We start from the raw sequence: 23,116 nt of genomic DNA, 5'->3' as shown, positions 1-23,116 counted from the left end.
TTAAATTCTCTGCACTTTCTCCCTGTGTTGTCAGGCATGTCAATCAAATTTTAATAAATCAAATCACATAATTATGTTAAAAGATTACTTAAATATACATGTAGAATTTTAATATATGCATTTATAGATATTTAAATTCTATGTGTATACTAATGTAATCTTTTATGTAATTTTATATATATATATATATATATATAATATATTTGGGGGGCGTGACCGGCAGCCGAGCTTAATGGTATGCTTTGCCGAGTAAACATTTTCAAAATGAATATTCTTCCCCGCATCCTCTACCTAATACAGACAATTCCACTAAAAATCCCGACTAAATTCTTCTCTACCATCAAATCTCTATTTGTGAAATTTGTGTGGGCACATAAAGAAAACGTGATCAAGGCGGCTTAAATCTTCCAGACATAGTCAACTATTATAGAGCGACCCACTTACAAAGGATTTATGAATGGACGAACACTCCCAGTATACTCCAATGGGTTGAAATTGAAAACAGCTCTTCTGAAGTCCCACTTCATATACTTCCTTGGATCCATATAGATAATCAACTTATGGGAACACTCAACAAACATCCAACAATTTCATCCTCAATACACATCTGGCTCAAAATAAGGTCTCAAACGAAGATATCGCCATACCCCTCGCCTATTTACCCTCTAACTCTCAACCCATATTTACACGATGGCACTTCAGGGAAACAATTAGGTCTTTAGTGTAATGGTCCTTTTCTGAAATTATGTGACGCAACACGAGAAAATAAACTTTTCCCTTGCGAGACCTCACAGGCTCTGACAAACACTCTGGGATCCAACTCTTTTTCTATGACCAGTTGAAACATTTTACCACCACTAGATAACTCTTACCGATGGGTAATAGGTCTCTTACTGATTTTGAGCTCCTTTGTACCAAACACCCTCCAAAAATTAGAACACTATCAACTATGCATTCCATACTCAGGGAAGCGCAGCCTCAACACCTTCCTGCCTTCATCCTGAAATGGACTGAGGAATTACAAATCACCCTAACCAACATGCAATGGAAAAAGGCCTTTAGACTAATCCACAAATCCTCCATATCAACACACGCAAAATAATGCAACCGCAAAAGACTATCCCGCTGGCACAATACTCCAGCTAAACTTTACAAATTCTACAGCAACTCAGCAAATCTATGTTGGAGATGTGAAACTTTGGACGCACACCATGCCCACATTTGGTGGTAATGTCCGATAATAGACAAATTCTGGAAAAGAATACATACAATTATCCAACTGATATTCCAAAAATCCTTTACACGCACATCGGAGCATTATATTTTCCTTCTCCCATTACAAGAACTTACAAAGATTGATCATAACTTGTTCTGTCACCTAGCAATGGCAGCATCACAACTCATCCCTAAATATTGGAAACAAACTCAAGCTCCCTCGATTCGAGAGTGGGTGCTGAGGGTAGACGAGATCAAATTGATGGAAGAAATTACAGCAGCTAAATCAGGGAGACTCCCTAAATTTCAAGATATTTGGAATCCATGGAATTCATATAACAGCCTTACCCACGAATGGGTGTAAGAGTACTCAGCTCATTCAAACTTGGTACACTTTTCTTTCCCCTCCCCTCTTCCTAGTTTTCTTACTCTACCTATCTACCCGCATTCGGACAATAAAATACTTGAAGATACGAATAAACGTTTAAATAACTCAACTTTATACAAGTGAAATCTAATATATATACTATACACACATAAGCAAACACTGATCTAAGCTACTGAAAAATAAAAAGATTCACCTTACATATTTGGGGGTTATGACATAAATCAGCCCTTTATACAACGACCCTCTCGAAGATCTAACATCTCTGTCTGTTCACTTCTCTCAACACACATGCACTACCTCACAATCACAATCTACTCACCTAACCAACACCTCAAATTGCGACTTGGTCTTCCACTTCTCATCTTCCTACCTAGGAACAAAACGAAAGTAAACAAGAATACATTGTAAATGGAAACTTATATATCTTTTATAGTATCGTTTGCCCTTTTATTGTCCTCCTTCTAACATATCGATATAGACCCATATCTATTAAAGACTCTTTGGACTGAATTCATAGTCACCCAAGTCTTGACAACAATTTAGACTAAGATCACAGTGTCTACTCGACTGTTATTATCTTTTATATTAATGTTAAATAAGATGTTTCATCATTCTCATTTTGAACTTGTAATCTTTGACCAATTGTCAATTTGTTACCTCACTTAACTTTACTGTACATTTTGCATTGTATATTTACAAAACAATAAAAATGTATAAATAATAAAAAAATATATATATTTGCGGTTATTTGTATTTTATATATATATATATATATATATATATATATATATATATATTAATAACAAAATACAGTTAGAATGAAATTACATATGAATATATAATTTATATTAAATTTTGTTTCAATATTTATTTATTTTATTATTTTATTTATTTATTATTGTAATTATACGTGTGTGTATATGTGTGTGTATATATATATATATATATATATATATATATATAACGTCATTCTAAGTGTATTTTATGTATTTTAATACTAATATATGTACTTATATTAATATTAAAATACACTTAGTATGACGTTACATATATATATATATATATATATATATAATATGTACAAAAAGCAAAAGAATCTTGCACTCCACCAATCCAAATATCAAGTGCCTGGTGCTTGTCAGCCAAAAATACACAAAATAGCAAAGGATAGCACTCAAAGGACTAATCTAAAATTTAACTTTTATTTACCTCAACTTAAAACATCACAAGGTCAACGTTTCAGCTTGATCCCCTCAAGCTTTCATCAGGACACACTGTGCATACAAACAAACCCACATATATAGCATAAAAATGATATTTACTCACCCCCACCTGTGATACATATGACTCCATGGACGCCCGGACCGGGACTGCCGCAGGCTACCTGACGAGCGTCTGCAGCCGCGCGGTGTCACGCTCAATGACGCGGCCAGGGGTCATCACCATGGATACCTATATACAATCATAAAACGTAAATAGCACCCAGCGTGTGAAATAAAAATAATATTAACAAACTGCATCACGGCAGGTGAATATCACATATAAGCTTAATTGCTTCAAAACATGTCAACAGAAATGACAGACTGATGATCATAGAATGGGAGACTAAAAAACATCTACAAACAGAGATTACTAATAACTCCCATAAGTGTAATGCGCCTAATATAAAAATATAAAAGGCTATCCCTCTACAGATGACAGACACTTGTGGTGTACCGCAGAGAAGTGGCAGACCTCAATGGCGGCTGAGACACCAAGACTCACTTGGAGCCTCTGCCACGGTAAGCGCCAGGTAAATTAGTGCGGTGCGCCTGCCTCTCCATGCGCGTTGTGACAATGTAAGCACACACATAAAACAAAATCTGACATACATATTGTACTAAAATAGCCTTAACCTTAAATACAGTAACTTTGGGACCTTGAACTTCATATACTATGGGAACTTTATGAAACTATCTCTTTGATAAACTAATTGGATTAATGAAAAAATGCAGAATATGGGTGAGAATACTCATTGAATTTCATTATCTTTATATTTATATAAAAATAATAAAGCTATCATATTTCAGTCACACTTGGCAGAGACTTATAATAAAGATCTTACTGCATTCCCGAGGACAAGTTGAAAATGCTGACTGCACAACATTGCTGGGGGACCTTGATAAGGCACATTTTAGTCCAAAACATTTAAAATGGAAAAAAAATCTGCTAATCATATATTGTTCCTGCTATGTTTGCCTAAACTATTTTTCGTATTCATTAATGCCTCAGCCCATCATTGGTGAATAAATCCCTGTCTGCTAGATAATAATGTTATCATATGTTTCTCTTACGCATATTATCATGGAAATCTTGATGTTATTGATAAGCATGTTTGTTTGCTTCGGCATTCAGCATTCCGTCTATGGTGCCAAGAAATAGATAATTAATGGTAAAAAAAGATTATTGATAGCTAGGGGAGAGTCACTAAATGTTGGTTTTATTCACAGATCAAGTGAGATAAGTGACCAATAAAGGGAAGAAAAGAAGGAGCAGCAAAAAAAAAATCTATATTAATCTATATTAATACATGTATACATTATATATTTCATAAATATATATATATATAAGTTTTGTACTATTCATCCTCTTTTTCCCTCTAATGGTTATTTGATCTGTGTATCAAATGGTGGAAAACGTGTACTGTAATATATTTACATCGATGTATATACAAATATATACACGTATTTATATATTTTGCAGTACACTAGTTGCTCCATTTTTGCACCATTTTTGATTTGTCCAAATTGTTTCCCCAAATATTCTCCATGAATGATTTTCAGAATAACTGAAATGTCAAATGAACAAGTTGTGGAGATCCCAAATGGAATGTTATCTTTATAATTAAGCCAAACTGTCAGATAAATGTGTGTCAATGGATCAAAACTAAACCTCGTTTTCTGAGTTTGTATGTCCGGCAGAAGTCTAATTATTTTTACATACAGAAGTTCACTATGCCTCATTAATAAATTGCTCCCAAAGTTTTCAAAGTTGACTCATATCTCTATATATTATAGAAAATTGTCTCCATATTTATCGTAATTTTCTTTTCCTGGCTATAATTCATGGAAGCATCACTTATGGGTTAGCTCTGCCCCCAACAGGAACAGGACAGGAAACAATTCATTAATTATAACCAGACTGTAGGCATACAAGGTCCCTCCTCCCTCTAACCCACAGTCCAGTATAAAGCTTTAAAACAAAACCATGGGAGGGTTGCTGATGCTGCCATGAATTATAGTCAGGAAAAGAAAATTACGGTAAGTATGGAGAAAATGTTCTATATTCCTGTCCATTCATGGCAGCATCACTTATGGGTAATACCCAAGCTCAGAACAAAGGGAGGGTTAAAAAATATATATATACTATCAGTCTGCTGCAAAATAAATTTATTCATGAGAGTTAACTGAGGACAAAACACCTCTCCCAAAGGATGAGGATGAAGATGCCACATCCATAGGAGACGACCAGGCTGCCCTGCATATGTCGTCAGGAGAAACCTCTGCCCAATTAGCCCAGGAACCCAGGAGGTAGCCAATTCTCTAGTAGAATGGGTCTTTATCTTTTCCAGAGGAGATAGATTTTTGACATGATAGGCCATTTTTATGGTGTTTGAAACCCAACGCCTCAAAGTAGTGGTAGAAGCTGCCTCTCCTTTTATGTAGCCGGAAGGGATAAGAAATAGATGCTGCGATTTTCTAGATTGATCAGTGACCTCTAGATATTTAATCACACGTTTCTTCATATCCAATTGATGGAGCTTAATTTCTACCGTGGATGAAGTGTTTGGGTAAAAGGAAGACAGAACAACTTCCTGTGCCAAGTGGAAAAGTGAAACCACCTTTGGTAGGAATTCCATTCTAGGTTTTAAGATAATTCTATCGTGGAAAACCTGAACGTGATTCAAATCAGACATTCTTTTAGCCGTAGTGATTGCCACCAAGAACTAGGTCTTGTACGCCAGATTAACAACAGAACATCCAGAACCAAGGGAAGATCCCAAGGAGGAGCATAATTTCTGGAAGGAGGCCTTATGCTGCCTTAAAGAACCTCACTATTATTGGATCCGATGCCCAGGAGGTATTACACAGAGCAGACAAGGCTGGTGACTGCACTTTTAAAGTGCTTAAACTTAAGCCTTTCTCCAGCCCTTCATGTAGAAATTCTAGAACATTAATATTTGAAGGATGGAGGAAATTCTTGGAATTCTGTTCTGACCATAAGCAAAATATATCCCATATTGTGTGATAACATGCAGAAGTGGATTTTAAAAGTGTATCCACCTCAGACTCTGGTAATCCTTGCTCTAAAAGTCTCTGCTTCTCAAGAGCCAAACCCCCAGATTCAATTGGTTTGGATTGGGATGAATCGCTGGACCTTGGATCAACAGATCTGCTCCCTGAGGAAGAGGCCACGGAGGACCTAGGCACATTCTGTTCAGGAGTGGGAACCAAGGCCTCCTCGGCCAAATCGTAATTATAGCAATAACCATCTTCCCTTCCTTCCGAATTTTGCTCAATAATCTGTGAATCATAGGTAGGGGAGGGAATGCATAACCCAGATCGAATTTCCAGCGATGGGAAAAGTTATCTTGTCATGCTGATCGATAATCTGCCTTTAGGGAGAAATACTTCGGGACTTGAGCATTGCAGTATGAAGCCATGAAATCGATCTGAGGTGTGGATAGAGAAAGTGGAGGTGGCCAATCAATCACAAGGACAGAGCAGGGGGTAACCCTAGAGGTGAGTGTTAAACAAGAAGGAGAAGAATCTGTCCAATAAAGTGTACATCACGGTAAATACAGTTAGGTAAAAAACAGTTAAAAATACCCTTTAATAAGATGGGGTAAACATAACGAAAAAATGTAAACGAAAAAGGTAAAGAGAAGGGTGGTAAGACACACTGGGAGGAAGGAATAGTGTCTCAGATAAAAGCTAAATAATAATCGATGTCAGTACTACTGCCCTACTACCGCCAAGTTGGCGAAATGCTGTTACTGCCGCAATTAGTCTATATGCTGGTTGCCAGTGCCACAGTGTTCTCTAATCGTCAATATGAGGAGATGTGACAGTAGCCCAACAACAGATGAGGTCAGTGAGGAGTAGTGTAACCAATAACTTGTAGTATAGTGTTATTATTTAGACACAAAAGTACCGATATCCTACAGTAAAAAATGAGTCCGAAAGTGGGTCTCTTTCGGAGAACAGAAGGGTCATATGGTGACACAAAAGTGTCACAGACCAGTCTCTAACTCAAAACACTAGCCGATTAATGGAATATGTATTCCTAAGGTAAATAGTACTAGGAGTGATATCAGAGCACATATATCACAACGTATTCACATACCGGACCCTGGCTCAGGGTTGTGACCGGTGAGAGGCAGTGTAAGAGAGACAAGAGTTACCGGGTATCGGTATCGGAGAAGGAGAGAGGGGAGAACTGTAATCTGACTAAATGGATATCAGATCAGAGTTAGTTTCCCTCAGGGTGCAAACGTACATACCTATATGCATCGAAGTTATTGTAGTTACTAATGGATGCCAATGTCAGGCGATCAGTAACGTAAACTGAATATACATGTCAAAGCTCACATCCTAACCATCAAATACTAAAAAATCCACCTAATTACTATGTGCATGATAAACTGAAATAATTTATGCAAAAAAGGTGGAATGGTGCCTTCATGGGCACCAGGTATAGTAAAGTAGTAGGAGAGGCAAAGGAAAGAAGGGTATGTAAAGTTAGTGTTTGCCCTAATATTCCCCTTAAAAAATAATAGATAGTTCCTTGATGGGTGCTCAAGGTTACTGTTCACCCGGAGAGTTCAATTAGCGTCCCGTATGGATAGAGTGGTGGAACCTGGTTACTATATAATAAAAATGCAACCAGAGTGGATGGTTCTGGTCAACCGGGAATTGAGTGAGGTGATGTCCGAGGAATAGAGATAACCTTTGAAGGAACAGGTAAGTGTCAAACCCAAAATCAGTGGTAGGTGCCACACTTCAACCCGACGCGCGTTTCGCCTGTGTTAGGAGGCTCATCAGGGGGCCGATCTGAGGTGTGCCCCACCTTAATGATATCAGTTGAAATACCTCTGGATGCAATTGCCATTCTCCCGATTGAATCGTAGTTCTACTCAGATAGTCTGCCAGAACATTTTCTCTTCCCGGAAGGTAGACCGCTTTCAGACCCTGTATCTTGTTTTGAGCAAATTCTTTCAGCGAAAATATTTCTAGCACTACCGCTTTGCTTCTGGTTCCTCCTTGTCGGTTTATATATGACGCCACTGCTCTGTTGTCCATCTGAATTTTCACCCAAGAATTCTTTATACATTGCTGAAATCCCAAAAGGGCATAGAATATGTCTCAGTTCTCTCAGGTTTGAGTGCAACCTTCACTCTTTTGACTCCCATATACCTTGTATCCATTTGTCTTCCAAATGTGCACCACATCCTTGGAGACCGTTGTAACTGTTTTCCATGGTGGATCAGTCCTTGTAACAGTAGAGGGCACAGGGACACTTTAGAAGCATAGTGTGCTCCCCAGTAGTGCAGCCATAATGCTCTTCTTGCTATGATTGACAGGCCCATGGAACCAGGAAGAAGACACACCAGGACACTATTTTCTAATCAACAAGGATATATAAACGGACTCCCAAGGATGTTATACCACACTTCTGAAGAAGCCTATCAGGCGAAACGCGTTAAGTGGGACTTTATTTTATATACTTTTTATCCTTTATTATTTGTTTGATTATATTAAAGTATACTTTTTTTTGTTACTTTTTATACTCACCATCTTTTCATTTCCTGGATCCTATATATCCTTGGTGGGGATTATACCACCTAAGCTGTTTATACTGGAGCAAGTTATATGCTCTAGAAATTGTAAGTACAATACTATTTATTATTCATTATATTATTAGTACTTACTTCACCACTGGCTGCTATTTCTCTTTTATATCTACTACGCATACTGCACTTTGAAAACATTCGTGGCAATTACAACAAATCCAGAGACGGGGATTGTACCGTCCAAGCGCATCAAAGCCGAGCTCTGTTATAGATCATCCAAATGTGAGTGGACTGTACATAGCCATACTTACTGCTTTAAGATAACTAATTTACTGTATTGCACTATTACCTTTTATCTTAATTTTTTTTCCCGAGGTTGTGACCAATTGGAATACTCAAGATTATATGTATGTATTTTCTGCATATATAAATCACTAGGCGCGGTATACGCCTTCTTTTCTGTTTTTTCTGTTACTCATTTCACAAGGTTTGGGGAATCCTTGTTTTGTTTACTGCTGCCTGCCTACCAATTACTATAGTGAGCGCCTATTATCTTTTATCTTTAATTTCTTTAAATCAGTTTGAGGTGATTGTCTTCTATCTATTACCTCAGCGGCTTCTATCGGACATTCTCTACAAAGGTTTCTTCAACTGGGTGCAATTAACACATCTATTGGATTTTTCTTTGTGTTTTCTTGGGGAATCCTCTTGTGGATTGCTCGGGCTGAAAAAATACCATTTTAACAATAATATATTATGGGCCCTTAGTGGCACTCTTTTACCCCCTCCCCCCCCCCCCCCTTTATAGGTTAAACGTATTTAAGACGCACCTATGTTTTCTAGATACAGATCTTGAGTTAGAGTGAGAAGCCATCTATTTAAATAACATTTAAAAAAAATGAACTTAATATCCTTTTAAATTTACTTAGAATACAAGGCAGCAAGAAAAAATACATATTACTTACCTTATAGATATTATTTCAGTCTAGGGCAGCCTTTCAATGAAAAAACTGTTCAATCTTCAGTCAGGACACTGCAGACAGCACCAGAGGATATTTTTTATAAGATTCACTTTTTTTAAAATTTTGGTGCGCTTTCTCTTTAAGAAACACGGCCGTTTGCGCATACGCAAACGGAACTGGACGACGCCAATGTTTCTGCACATGCTCTGCCTGCCGAACCCGGAAGTAACCTGAATACCAGCTAAATACCCGCACACAAGCTTCTGGGAAACCCCTGGAAACCTTTACAGCTCTAAAAGGAAGGCAGAACGACTTCTTCTCTTTACCAGACATTAGAGTAAGATAAATTTAAGTAAACTTACCCAGACTTCTCTTTCTGCCACAATCTCTGAGGGGGTTTTTGATACCTGTAAAGGGATTTTTTAAGGATATACCGACCCCACATCAATAGTTAATTTTTAAACAGCCCTGTATAATCCATTGATGAGGTACATATACTAAAATGTACCTAACTCATTAGTCCTGCTTTTGCAGGCTGATTACTGAGTTCTTCAGATAAAGAGAGGCTGGACTTTATCTGGTAAGAACCCATGGTACACATGGGAAGGTGGCCTCAAAAGATTTTTTTGTAGGATTTAATTCCTGTTTGTCCTGTTGAAGGACAGAAACAAAGACTGTGGGTTAGAGGGAGGAGGGACCTTTTATGCCTACAGTCTGGTTATAATTAATTAATTGTTTCCTGTCCTGTTCCTGTTGGGGACGGAGCTAACCCATAAGTGATGCTGCCATGAATGGCCAGGAAATATAATTTCTGGAGAGGCCTCTGTTTATATTTCTTTAGTTATACATCTGTTTGCTGTTAGATGTACTTTCTGTGAATTTGCTTTGCAGTTTACCTTGGTTTTCAGATAAAATCTTGGGCTAGGTGAATGTCTGGGAGCAGTGCAAAACGCCTAAATAGCTCTCGGTTATTTTCCATAAGTTTTCCTCTTCTTTTTTTCATTTTATTGTTAACTATTTCTTAGCCATTTACCTTTATCTTGTAAATAGCAGCAACATTTGAGCTACATAGAAAGCCATTTTCAAGTTCATTCACATATTAATAATAATTCAGAACTAAAAAGCCAGTTTGATATGATATGATACTCCCAAAGTACATTTCCCTTAAATGGTTACTTAAACATCCATGACTACTTATGCTTTTTGAAGTTGTCATGGTGGTAGGAGTCAGGGGCGTATTAGCCGCGAGGCAAACAAGGCATTTGCCTTGGGCGGCATTTTCCAGGGGGCGGCAAAAAACGCCGCCCCCAAATGCCCAAGGCAAATGTCTTGTTAGCCTTGCGGCTAACAGACATGCTGGGCTGGTTGCTGGTTGCTGGTTGCTGGGCGGCCGGCGAGGGAGCTCTTCCCCTGAGCTCTCTGCTCAGCTCCCTCGCGCGCCGCCCGCAGAGTGAGACTGGGAGCCGGAATATGACGTCATATTCCGGCTCCGCCTCCCAGCCTCACTCTGCGGGCGGCGCGCGAGGGAGCTGAGCAGAGAGCTCAGGGGAAGAGCTCCCTTGCCGGCCGCCCAGCCTGCCCGCCAGTGCCGTCCTGCAGCCACTGGACCACCAGGGAATGGGAGAACCCCGCCACCCCCAGCATTCCCAAAGGTAGGGGAGGGGAGGGGAGGGGGGGGAGTAAATAAAAAAAAAAATGTGTTAATGTGAGTGTGTGTCTCTGACTGTGTGTGTCTGATAGTGTGTGTGTGTCTGTTAGTGTGTGTGTGTGTGTGTGTGTGTTAGTGTGTATGTGTGTGTGTGTTAGTGTGTATGTGTGTGTCTGTTAGTGTGTGTGTGTGTCTGTTAGTGTGTGTCAGTGTGTGTGTGTGTGTGTGTGTGTTAGTGTGTATGTGTGTGTCTGTTAGTGTGTGTGTGTGTGTCTGTTAGTGTGTGTGTGTGTGTGTCTGTCTGTTAGTGTGTGTGTCTGACTGTGTGTCCGACAGTGTGTGTCTGTTAGTGTGTGTGTCTGTTAGTGTGTGTGTGTCCGACTGTGTGTGTTAGTGTGTATGTGTGTGTCTGTTAGTGTGTGTGTGTGTCTGTTAGTGTGTGTGTGTGTGTGTGTCTGTTAGTGTGTGTGTCTGACTGTGTGTCCGACAGTGTGTGTCTGTTAGTGTGTGTGTCTGTTAGTGTGTGTGTCCCCGACTGTGTGTGTTTGTTAGTGTGTGTGTGTCCGACTGTGTGTGTTTGTTAGTGTGTGTGTCCGACTGTGTGTGTTTGTTAGTGTGTGTGTCTCACTGTGTGTGTCTGTTAGTGTGTGTGTGTCCGACTGTGTGTGTTTGTTAGTGTGTGTGTCCGACTGTGTGTGTTTGTTAGTGTGTGTGTGTGTCCGACTGTGTGTGTCTGACTGTGTGTGTGTTAGCTAGTGTATGCGTATCTCTCAGTGAATGTGTGTGTATTTAGAAGGCGGGGCAGGGGGGAAGGGTTGGGTGGGGGTGGCGCGCGCGCGCGGGGGGAGGGGGGTGTCTGAGTTTTGTCCTGCCTAGGGCAGCACAAAACCAAGATACACCACTGGTAGGAGTGTGGATGTGAAGTCGTTCAGCTTGAAGCATTGCACATCTTGAGCACTGATCCCTTTCAGTTTTCATATTTCTGAGGGAGAGCACAGAGGATATGAAGCTGCATACAGCTCACGGCGGCGCCAGAAGGTGCGGGGCTTCGCAAGGAGCAGGTCAATGTCACAAGGGACCAGGAGGTGGCCGGCCACACTAGATAACCCTCGAAGTGGGAATCAAGGAGCGCTGATGTGTTTCCAGTTACTCTCTGCTCCTCACACGCCCTCTGTAGTGATGCCAGGAGCAGGAATAAGACATCACTTTCAAAATGAGCTCTTTGCCTAATAAATGGTGACATATACTTTAATGCTTTTTAATCACACAGAAGCACATTCTCAATGACAGACATGCAATCTCACTGATTTGAAACACACAGACTGGCAGGCACAGTCACTAACAGACACATAGACACACACTTTCAATGACAGACACAAAAGCTCACTGATTTGAAACACTCACTGACAGACAGAGAGACACACACAGTAACACACTTCCACATTTGCACATACTTGCACACAAACACTCACAAATTAATTTGATTTCTTATTGTTTTATTTTATTTTTTAGGCCCATCTAGCCTTCCTATCTTTAGGTTCTTCTCCCTGAGGTCCAGTGGGAATCTTCTCCTTGGGGTCTAGGGGGGATCTTCTCTCTTGTGTCCATTGGGGATTTTCTGCCTGGGATCCAGTGGGGAGTGGATCTTCCAGTTCCTCTCTGCATACTTATGTGCCCTCTGGAGTGATTCCGTAAGTTCCCCTCCCACCTCACCCTTTATTATTTCATATTAATTATTTAGGTGGGCCCTCTTTTTTTACAGGTCTAATCTCACGTCTTTGTACATTCAATTACAACCATACGTTCCACTATTATGCAATAGACAAAAAATTTATATATAAAGATGGAGTAGCCCTTTAATAATTTTTGATGACCAACAATATTGTCTGTGTTTTACTCTTCGAGGAAGAGCAAATTTCCACCATAGAGAATAACAGAGAATATGCGTCAACGAATATGATATACATTTGATTTATCGTCCTTCTTTCAGGGGTAAATAAAAATACAATCTAAATATGTATAAACTTTGCTTTAGAACTGTAGATCTCTTGTCTCCAGCCTTTTCAATTCCTCTTCTTGTTTGTCTGCCAAGATATTGTGTGGCTATCCAATCACAGACTTCCCAATGCAGCTAATACATCTTAGCAAGGCTGGTGCTCTGGGCAGCTGCCTGCCTCTTGAGTTTAGCTCTACCAGGAAGTAATAGGACAGGTTGTCTGATTGATACATAGTGGGGTGTGCCAAGGATAATCTATAAAGTGCCAATTTCTATTGCATAAAAAAACAAAACACAATCTTCATACATAAAACACTTCAGCGAGCAACAGTGCTTTAGGTGCCTGGAATGTTATTTTTAGTAAACTAAACCTGCTTAACCAAAATCTCTCTTTTTTTGCTGAAAAGGGTTTTAAAAGAGTCAAATAATTGCAAGGAACAACACTTTACTCCTAAAGAAACTTAAAACAGAGCATAAACACAGGGAAAACAAGAAAACAGAAAACAAGTGGAATTCCTTCACCATCCTCTATCTGCATTTAAATAGCTCCCAAGCATTTCACTCTTAAAGGGACACTATATTCACCAGAACAACTACAGCTTAATGTAGTTGTTCTGGTGAGTATAATCATTGCCTTCAGGAATTTTTATGCAAACATTGCCTTTTTACATTCCCCCCAGGGACACCTCCAAGTGGCCACTCAAGATGCTTCCTGGCTCAGTGCTCCACAGTAGGCAGCAGTGCCGTTCAGCGTCACCACGCTCTGCATGGGGATGCTGAATTTTCCTCATAGAGATGCAATAATTCAATGCATCTCTATGAGGAGGTGCTGAATGGTCAAGGGGTAGGACTAGAGGTAGGGTTAGAGGAAGGTTGGGGTAAGGGTTAGGGTAGGTTTAGAGTTAGGGGTAGGGTTAGGGGTAGGGTTAGGTTTAGTGGTAGGGTTAGGGAAAGAGGAAGGTTGGGGTAAGGGTTAGGGTTAGAATTAGGGGTAGGGTTAGGGGTAGGGTTAAAGGTAGGATTAGTGGTACCTACCACTAACCCTAGTCCTAACCCTACCCCAAAACCTAACCCTACCCATACCCGTTAGGGGTACGGTTATGGGTAAGGTTAAGGTTTGGGGTTGGGTTAGGGGTAGATCCATTTAGCTCTATACTGTTGGAAACTTTGTGCCTTTCCCCTAAAGGCTTAGGAAGTATTTTCAAATGGTCAATTTGCATCAATCTACTTTTCCTTATTTTCTCAGTTATTTGGCTTTTAGAATTTAGCCAACAATCTACCTGATGAGTTTGACATCACTCCCAATGGGATATATTGTACCCAGACCAAGATATTATGTCTGTGGAGCATTGATACAACTAACATTAAATTCCGACTTTTTTTATAATTTACATTTTTAACTAATTGTTGTGAATAGTCAGTATAGTTAGGTGATAAAAATGTGTGGTTTAAGAACCAGAAAAAATGAGAAAGTGATACAATTTAAGTATACATTTACATAACTAGTTAGATACTACTTGTATACCGGAAGACATTAGACAGTATTTATCATATCTTCCTTTAGCTTTAATACAAAAATTAAATACCAGTTACCCAGTGTTAGCCTTTTATCCAAATAGCAACAAACAAAATGACAGCACAGAGGAACCATGGCAAAACTGAAGGGAGATATGTAACTGACAAAAAGGATCTCTCTACATTTTTCTTCATTCCTCTTGTCTTCAAGGGCTTCTCAATGCGATCCCATTGTGTCAAAATGGCCTCTCTGGCTCCTGCCCACTTTCCAGGACCAGTTAGACGATACTGATAAGGGGTAGTTGTGCCAAAAATTATTTTTAGACCTAGAACTGGATCTGTGAGAAGCAGTTTCATTATATTCGGCTTTGCATTTATATTTGAGGCCAAATCATCCATGTACTCAATGTAATTTATACGCCGACAATTTCCTTTAGCTGTCCAGAACCTTAATAGTAAAACATGAGTATAATTAGTCAAATTAAAAGATGCACATAGTCATAATTAGATCAATATGTTCATCCCTTACAGTAATTTTCCTATAATATCACGCTAAACAAATCTTTAGAAAGTAATAATTTATGGTTTATTTGGTCATACATAAGGAGAAAGTTTAACAATTTACACAAAGCATAAACAAGGCATGTCCTAATTCTGTTCTCTGGAGATCTCATGCACATAGCAACTGGACTAATTGGATTGCTCTCAAAAAGCCACATGTGCTAATATTAATTTAAAGTGAAGCTGTCAGCAGGTTCACTGTAACTGAAATGACCCTCACACACTGAATACAAAGAGATAACTGACGTATGCAGTGTACACTATCCTATTTCTATTATTTACCTCCAGTCCTGCATCACAATTTACTTAACTCAGTGGGTGTTACACAATTATATATAAAGAAAAGGGAGGGCATTAAATGGGTATGATAAAAGCATGATCTAAATTAGTAGTGGCAAAAACACAGATGTTGCCATGTTTGGGCTCACCATCGTACGGTATTAGTTTGAAATTCTTTTGGTCTGAGATTTTTGTTTGTGTTAGACTTCAGTGAGGTGCAATGATCGGAGCATGGAGGAGTGCACAGGGCTACTCTAAATATGAGTACTCTACCCCCAGGGTTTCACGTTTTATGGCTAGTCAAAGGATTCAACAATGGAAAAAATACCAGAAATGTTATTTCTTAATGATTATAAAAGCTAATTAACAGTTGCCACATAACAGTTTATCATACCGTTTCATTCTGAGTTTTTCATTCTCAACCAACTGATCCTTCCTTTCTTTGTTACTTGGGAATCTGTGCAATCCTTGAAAATATACAAATGATGAATGAAATTAAAACAAAATGTATTTACAAATGTAGTGTTTTGTTATTTGCATCGGCTTTGATGTTCTTGTTATTAGGACACACAGGTATTATAGCCAGCGAGGGCAAGGTAAGCAAGGATTGGACAGATAGATCAAGTTTCAGTCCTTGACACTGAAAGAAAAGGTGCCTGTACATAAAAAACATACCTGTACAAAGATAAAATCCAAAAGAAAGTTGCCCAAAGTTAAAAATGTAGGACAAATCAAATCACTTGAAACACACTAAATAAAACAACCAGAACCATAGCAACATCTTTTCAATTCCAGAAGACACGGTACATACGAGGGATTACAAAATCTGAACATGAAAGGTCTACTTAACGCTCACTGTTGGGAACATACAAAAAGGCAAAAGTCAGCATTATAAATCTTAGATTATGTTGGGGGCTGGAACTTTGAACCAGTGCATCCAAGACATTGGACGGTTCGGTGGAACGAGAAACACACAGGTCGACACACAGGCAGGATGGAGACAATGTTGTACTTATAAACCACATGTGTCACATCAAATAAAGGCATTTGTTTCATGTGATTATTACAACAAAACCATACCATACTCTTTGATGAATACAGTTTTTGGACTTAGATGTCATCAATATTGTTTAGCAAATTATCAAGAAATTACCTGCTGCCACTACTGAAAAATAAGTAAAAGATAACAGCTGAGATTATTTTTGGGGAGTCTCCAGCCACTAATTAGCAAAAATGCATGTTATCTACATGGCATTACATGGAAACTCTAAAGCACATAGCACAGATTTTTAAACCTTATCAAACACAAATAAAATAAATGTAAATCCAGACACATCATATACAAAATTAAAACATTCTTTCTATAAGTGCAGTACATATGTCATTTAATTGACTACGTAACAGAAATAGATCTCAAAAGTTAAATAGTTATGTATCTGCCATAAAACAAAATAAAAGTTTTCTACTCTTTGTTCTAAAACAACTGCAAATCTGGGGGGCAAATCTGCCAAGAGCTCCTGCGTCTGGGGCCAAGATTCGGGGTGTACTGCCTGACCACTTGGTGACACTGGCTGCAAACAGCAATCACCCTGACCGGAGGACACCACTGCACGCGGGGATACCTGACTCGAGGTTCCCCAAGCCTGTGTGTCCAAATCGAGGCTTGCGGCCTAAACCAGTGGGAGCTGCGGAGAGACGGCCGCTTTCCCGGTTCTCTGGCTTGCAGAGGGGCGCTCACTCATCGCTAGCCCCCCCCCTTGGGACCGGGCGGGATATCCCGGTCCTCCACAGAGTACTCACCTAAACATTGCTGGGAAGTAGGGTGTCGGGGGCATCCGGCAACCAAAACCTCCCGAGCTGTCCGCACGAGGCACACAAGTTAAGATGGCCGCCGACATGTCATACATGACATGGGCCAACTTTGAAGAGCGCATTGAAAAAGCCTTTAAACTCCTGTGGTCTCGACTACGTGCTGCCATCAAGAGGCAATCGAAACTAGACTTACCTCCTCAGACCGTGGAAAATCAGACATTTGCAACACGGCCAGCACTGGCCAGCACATTCACCGTGCAGTCGGCTCAATGGAGGGGAGGAAGGAGGAAGACGGCGCCTCCACTCTACAGACGCCACTCCAAGATCTGCCGCCACCCACCTAGACCTCAGCCCACACGGGGACATATCCCCAGGCACTGCTCACAAATCCAGGTACTCTATGCTCAACGACAATGCCAGCTACAAGCAGGAGGATCCCAGGATTCCATCCAAACCGCAGGAAGCGAACGGACTGTACTGAACTGTATCAGAGTATGGGGCTGGTGGGGTGGCCTTGTAGAATCACAGTACTTGATTATACCTTGGGGCAGGCTGTATGGATCAGTGGGCATAGGATGATGATCCTCCCCAACAGGGCCCCACTCCCCACAGGCACCCCTGCATCCCCATTTTCAACAACTTGCCAGTCTGAGCAACAAGTTTCGTTTTTCCTTATTTCGTGCTCATAGTTTATTTTAATCTGGCACCAATCTGTGGCATCAATCTAGCTGGTATCACCTAAGTGCTCCTCATGGGCACTGTGCCCTCATTTAACCTTAAAATGCATACTTCTGATGGTTTGATATGACTCACCAAAGTGTTTATGTCTTATTAAGCTTATGACCCTTTACACTTCTAAAAAGTCAGTATGTTATTCTTGGACTATAAAAAAAAGAAAATGTGCAATGCAAATCAAGCCACATTGTTATATATTAATTTCTACTGCTCTGTTGTCACCAGCTGTTGTGGCGGTGTAAACCTGTCTGTTAACCCATGACAACCTAAATAAAGAATAAAAAAAAAAAAAAACAACTGCAAATCTGTATTGTAAATTACTGATAAATATTTTCTTTTTGACCACAGCCCTTACCTTTGAAAAGTCTCATAGCCCATCGATTTTGAATTTCAACAGTTGCTGCAATTGGACCGACTGGTTGAATAAAGCCAATGAAAAAAAATGTAGGCTTCTGCAGGTTAACAGGAAATATATTTTTGTATAAAAATCCCTCATTGAAATCTGCTTCAATGACTGCTTCATCCAGAAAAGGGAATCTGACTTCATATCCAGTGGCAAAAATGACAACATCAAGATTATCTACTTTAGTGCCATCTACAAACTGAGCTGATGTCTCGGTAAACTTTGTTATCCCTGGTTTCATGATTACTAAACCTGCAAGAATGCGGCTCGGAAGCTCTTCATTAACCAAGGGTTCTTTCAACTCAATGCTACAAACAAATAGGACAATATTTTATTGTCATTACAAGTGATGTGTATTGTATTGATAAAACATTAAAAATGCCTAAAGGGACATGCATCACTTTGAAACAACAGTGTCATTCAAAATAAAAATATTTTGGGGAGCTTTTGAAAGAAGCTACGAGGTCCTGTTGCCTTTATTACGAGGTGACACGCATGTGGAACGCATCTGAGACGCATTTGGGACGCAGAAACCTGTGGTTACAACACTTCCGGTTCCGGTTTCGTACTTACGGTTCCGGCTATCCGTGAAAGCGCCAATTTTGATTACCACACTGATCTGAAGACGGGGAACACCTGGAGAGAATTCACGACTACACCAATGGAATCAAAGAAAGGATGACAACACCCACGGATCCACCAATGAACTTAGGGGTTAGCCCTATCTAACCCCTTAAGGACCAAACTTCTGGATGCCGTGTGTCCTTAAGGGGTTAAAGGGACTTTCGGGGGGGTTTATTAGGATATGTTTTTTGCTTACATGTTATTTATATTGTAATTTGGTTGTAATATTATTGCGGTCCCTGAGGAAGTTCTTTGGATCGAAACGCGTAGGACCTACTGCTGGTTTTTATCCTATGCTTATGGTGACTGCTCACATTTTTACCAATAAATTTGCTGTTTTTTTTTTTTTTTTTTAAACCCTCATCTACTGAAGTCCTTTACCAGATCGACCATTTGGAAGTGGAAAGTGGGATCCTTGGCCCCCCATTATATCGGGGGAGGCACCTTTTAACCCCTTAAGGACACATGACGTGACGTGACGTGACATGTCATGATTCCCTTTTATTCCAGAAGTTTGTTCCTTAAGGGGTTAAGCAATTTATTCACCTCCATCTAGTGAGTGCATTCATATTTGGCGCATAATTTCTGTTGTTTACAGTATTACACTATATTTTATTTGATGTTCGTTTCTAGATTCATTCAGTCGTATCCTGAATAGGTTTTTTTGGTTTCTCTACATATTGTTAAGGTCGTATTTTGGGTAACGACCTTGGGAGGCTGTGATATATTTCATTTCAAGCTAAGTATTGCTATTTATACTTAATCACACTTATTCTACTATATATATTATTACTGTGGTGTTATTTTATTTTTTTAATATTTTTGACCTTGAGCCTCCAGGTCCATAGCTCGAAGATGTTGGCCCTCGTGTCGGCCTGGGGCTGGAGGGGTGGCCCGGTCTGCTCCCATTGTGCAGCAACCTTTGCCGATCTCCCTACTTCCATTATGAACATCCCACACATGGGCAACGACTAAAACTGGGCTAGCTCTTTGGGGCACGCTACTGTCAGCCATTCCTATGGTACAGAGCCTCCACAAGTCTACAGGAACCACTGGTCTTGCTCTCATACGACTCCAACATGTTGTGCAATACTCAGTTAGTTCCTCGATGCATGCTTAGCTAGGCATTAGCTTGCCAGTCATTCTGGGACTATTAGTTTAGCATGTTTAATCTGTAATACTCTGTACAATGGTTTATTAGCCCAGTGCATTTTTTTAGCATGGATTCATACAAATCTTACCTGTTACGCAGCATTGTCACTAAATGGCAACCACAGCATTATGTCTAGCATTAACTCATATATCTAGCCTGTTGTGCTGCACCCTATTATAGATGTCTCGGCAAAGTTTAAAGTAGTCCTACATGCATCTCTAGCCTAACAGGCAACATTACTATTCATTGAAATCTCAGTATGCTATGTGGTGCTACCAAATGAAAATAGAGCCTGTTGTGCAGCATTGCAGTCTAGTGGTACTCTCAGTAAGGACACAGTACTGACTACGGTAAATTTACCCTGTTATGCAACACTACTCCTCTCTACTATTCTTCTTACACTCCATTTACATGTCTGTTGTGACAGGTCAGTGCAGCCTGCTATATTCTGTTTATTTTAAATATCAATGAAGCAATGCTAAATGTTGAGATATCGCTACACAATATATGTACATCTTTGCCTCCTTACAGCTACACTTACCAACTAAAGTATAATGAATGTAAAGGAACACTATAGGGTCAAGAACACAATCATGTATTCCTGACCCTATAGGGTTAAAACCACCATCTAGCCACCCTGGTCCCCTCATGCCTCCCTAAATATAGTAAAATCTTACTTGTATTCAAGTCTCCAGGTGCTTATTTTGTGCCTGTTTCCTTTAGATCTGCCCACTGCCTGCTGACATCATTAGAAGTGGTAGCCTGATCCAATCACAATGCTTCCCCATAGGATTGGCTGAGACTGACAAAGAGGCAGAGATCAGGGCCGAGCCAGCACAAGTCAAACACAGCCCTGGCCAATCAGCATCTCCTCATAGAGATGAATTGAATCAATAGAGGATTTCAGTGTCTGCATGCAGCGGGAGGAGACACTGAGTGTTTGGATGCATTTTAGGCATCCATGACCCAGGAAGGATCTCTAACAGCCATCTGAGGTATGGCCAGTGAAGTTATCACTAGGCTGTAATGTAAACACTGCATATTCTCTGAAAAGACTGTGTATACTGCAAAAAAAGCAGAACAAAGGATACAGGTAGTGCCAAAATAAATACAGTATTGTGGTAAGTAAGCAAAAAAGGTACCAAGCAAAATATAAAAATGTCCTTTTGAGGTTATAAAAGTCTTCAAATGTTGAATAAGATGTCTCCGGAGTGGTATCACACATCAATAGCAAAAGAGAGAATAGGAGACCAATAGTGCAGTATTGTAAGTCTATGGACTATAGATAACGTAGAACTAAAAATTGCCAACTCACATTTTTCAGAGCTATAACCAGCTCTCGGTGAAACAGCTTACAGTGGTAGTTCAACTCCCCACTTGTAGCATATCCCTCAAACGGTAGTTGTAGTGTAGTTTACATGCAATTAAAGAAAAAGAAAACTAGTGATCAGCTGCAGTGTTTAAAACCCCTGGGACATAGGAGCATGCCAATTAAAACTGATTGCAGGCTGCTAGCCACGTCAGTTTCTCAATGACCCTCATAATCATCGATGAAGACGAGCGGTCTTTGTTAATAATGTGTCAAATTGCCAGATTGTCTGAATAGCACTGAACTGTTTTGCCTTACCCCAAATGGCCCCAAGCCACTGCTGCCGCCACAATAGTGTATATCTCAAAAGAGAAGAGTTCCTGTAGAACCCCTCCACTTCTTGTACTTCCGATGGCCAATTGCCCCAGAGCCATTTGTCACCAAATATGGCTGCGAAGCCCGTGGTAGTTGCTGCATCCATCCGAATGACTGAGGAGTGTATGGAAACCTGCAGGAGAAACATGCTTCTCCCTTTCCAGTTAGAGAGAAATGTGTGCCACATGAGGAGGTCTGCCGTGGCTTGGGCGTTAAGGAAGAAACGGCTTCGGTCATCAGGGAATGTGGGGAGTAGGCTAAGTAGCCTGGAGATGAAAGCTCTACCCTGAGGGATGACTCTCATAGCAAATTTCAGGGAGCCTAACAATGACTGTAATTCTTTCTGGTTACAGGAGCCGGTAAGCATGTAATGGTGGATATCGTGGCAGATGCTAGTGACTTCTCCTGTGGAAGGCAGCTTCCATGATCATCAAATCCAGGTGTATCCCTAAGAAATTAATAAAGGTGTCAGGACCCCCTGTTTTCTTTGGTGAGACTGGTAACCCCAGTGTGTTGAATAACGTGACTGCTTTATCCAAGCTGCTCAAGGGGGAAGAATTGCTTTTGATTAATAAAAAATCGTCTGGACAGTGGATGACAGTATGGCACCGGCACATATTCAGGAGGAGCCAACACAAAAATGGTACAAAATTGTATAGCAGTCCTGTGCTAATCATTGCCAACAGGTGAACAGCTATCAGGGTGATCCAGAACTCCTGGATTGGATTGCTCACCTGCTGTGCTGTATATAAACTGTGGAATGGAGTACTGGCCCTCCCTTCACCCCAAATGCTCCATCTCAGGAACCCATAATAAATTGTTCTGATTAAAACAGACAGACGTTCTTCCTGGGGCTATCCATTTACAAATTCCCATACTTTTGGAGAAATATACACTCCATCCATAACAATGCCTTGCACTCGGTCACAATATATATGTGTGCATATAATATATGTTTGTGGGGCGGGGCCGGGCCGCCGAGCTGAGCGGTCGCAGGCCAGCTCGGCTCCTGCACATGGAGGCACAAATAGCCTACTAATCGTAATTTTGGGAGAGTTACCGGCGAAATCTGCGACCCCCGGTGACAACGGGCTGCCTGAGCCGAGGAGAGGCTTGCTTTTGACAGTTCTAGTCCCTCGGAGGATGGGACACGCTGCAACAGGCGGGACCTATACTGTCGGTGAGTGAAGCGGACGGCCGCCGCAGCGCTATCCTGCCTGACGGAGCCCTACCAGCGTGGAAAACCTGCGGACCCGGCCCTGTTCCCCCCCCTCTGGGCCGGGGGGGTGATCCCGGTCCAATTCAAGCC

At 40.5% G+C, this 23,116-nt stretch overlaps 1 protein-coding gene across 1 annotated transcript in view; it reads right to left on the bottom strand.

Annotated features, from left to right (window-relative positions):
• Positions 1-14,633: 14,633 nt before the first annotated feature.
• Positions 14,634-23,116, bottom strand: part of LOC134568698 (dimethylaniline monooxygenase [N-oxide-forming] 2-like) — a 43,019-nt gene continuing 34,536 nt past the window's right edge. The window contains exons 6-8 of the mRNA XM_063427350.1: positions 18,299-18,654; positions 15,791-15,863; positions 14,634-15,004 (exon numbers count right to left, since the gene is read on the bottom strand). Coding sequence (XP_063283420.1) covers positions 14,641-15,004; positions 15,791-15,863; positions 18,299-18,654 — 793 coding nt within the window. The 3' untranslated portion in view covers positions 14,634-14,640. The remainder of the gene's footprint in view (positions 15,005-15,790; positions 15,864-18,298; positions 18,655-23,116) is intronic.

Source organism: Pelobates fuscus, chromosome 7 (genome assembly GCF_036172605.1).
Source record: "Pelobates fuscus isolate aPelFus1 chromosome 7, aPelFus1.pri, whole genome shotgun sequence".
Classification (NCBI taxonomy): domain Eukaryota; kingdom Metazoa; phylum Chordata; class Amphibia; order Anura; family Pelobatidae; genus Pelobates; species Pelobates fuscus.
Note: the sequence above shows the minus strand (reverse complement) of the source record. Positions and strands in the feature narration are given on the sequence as shown.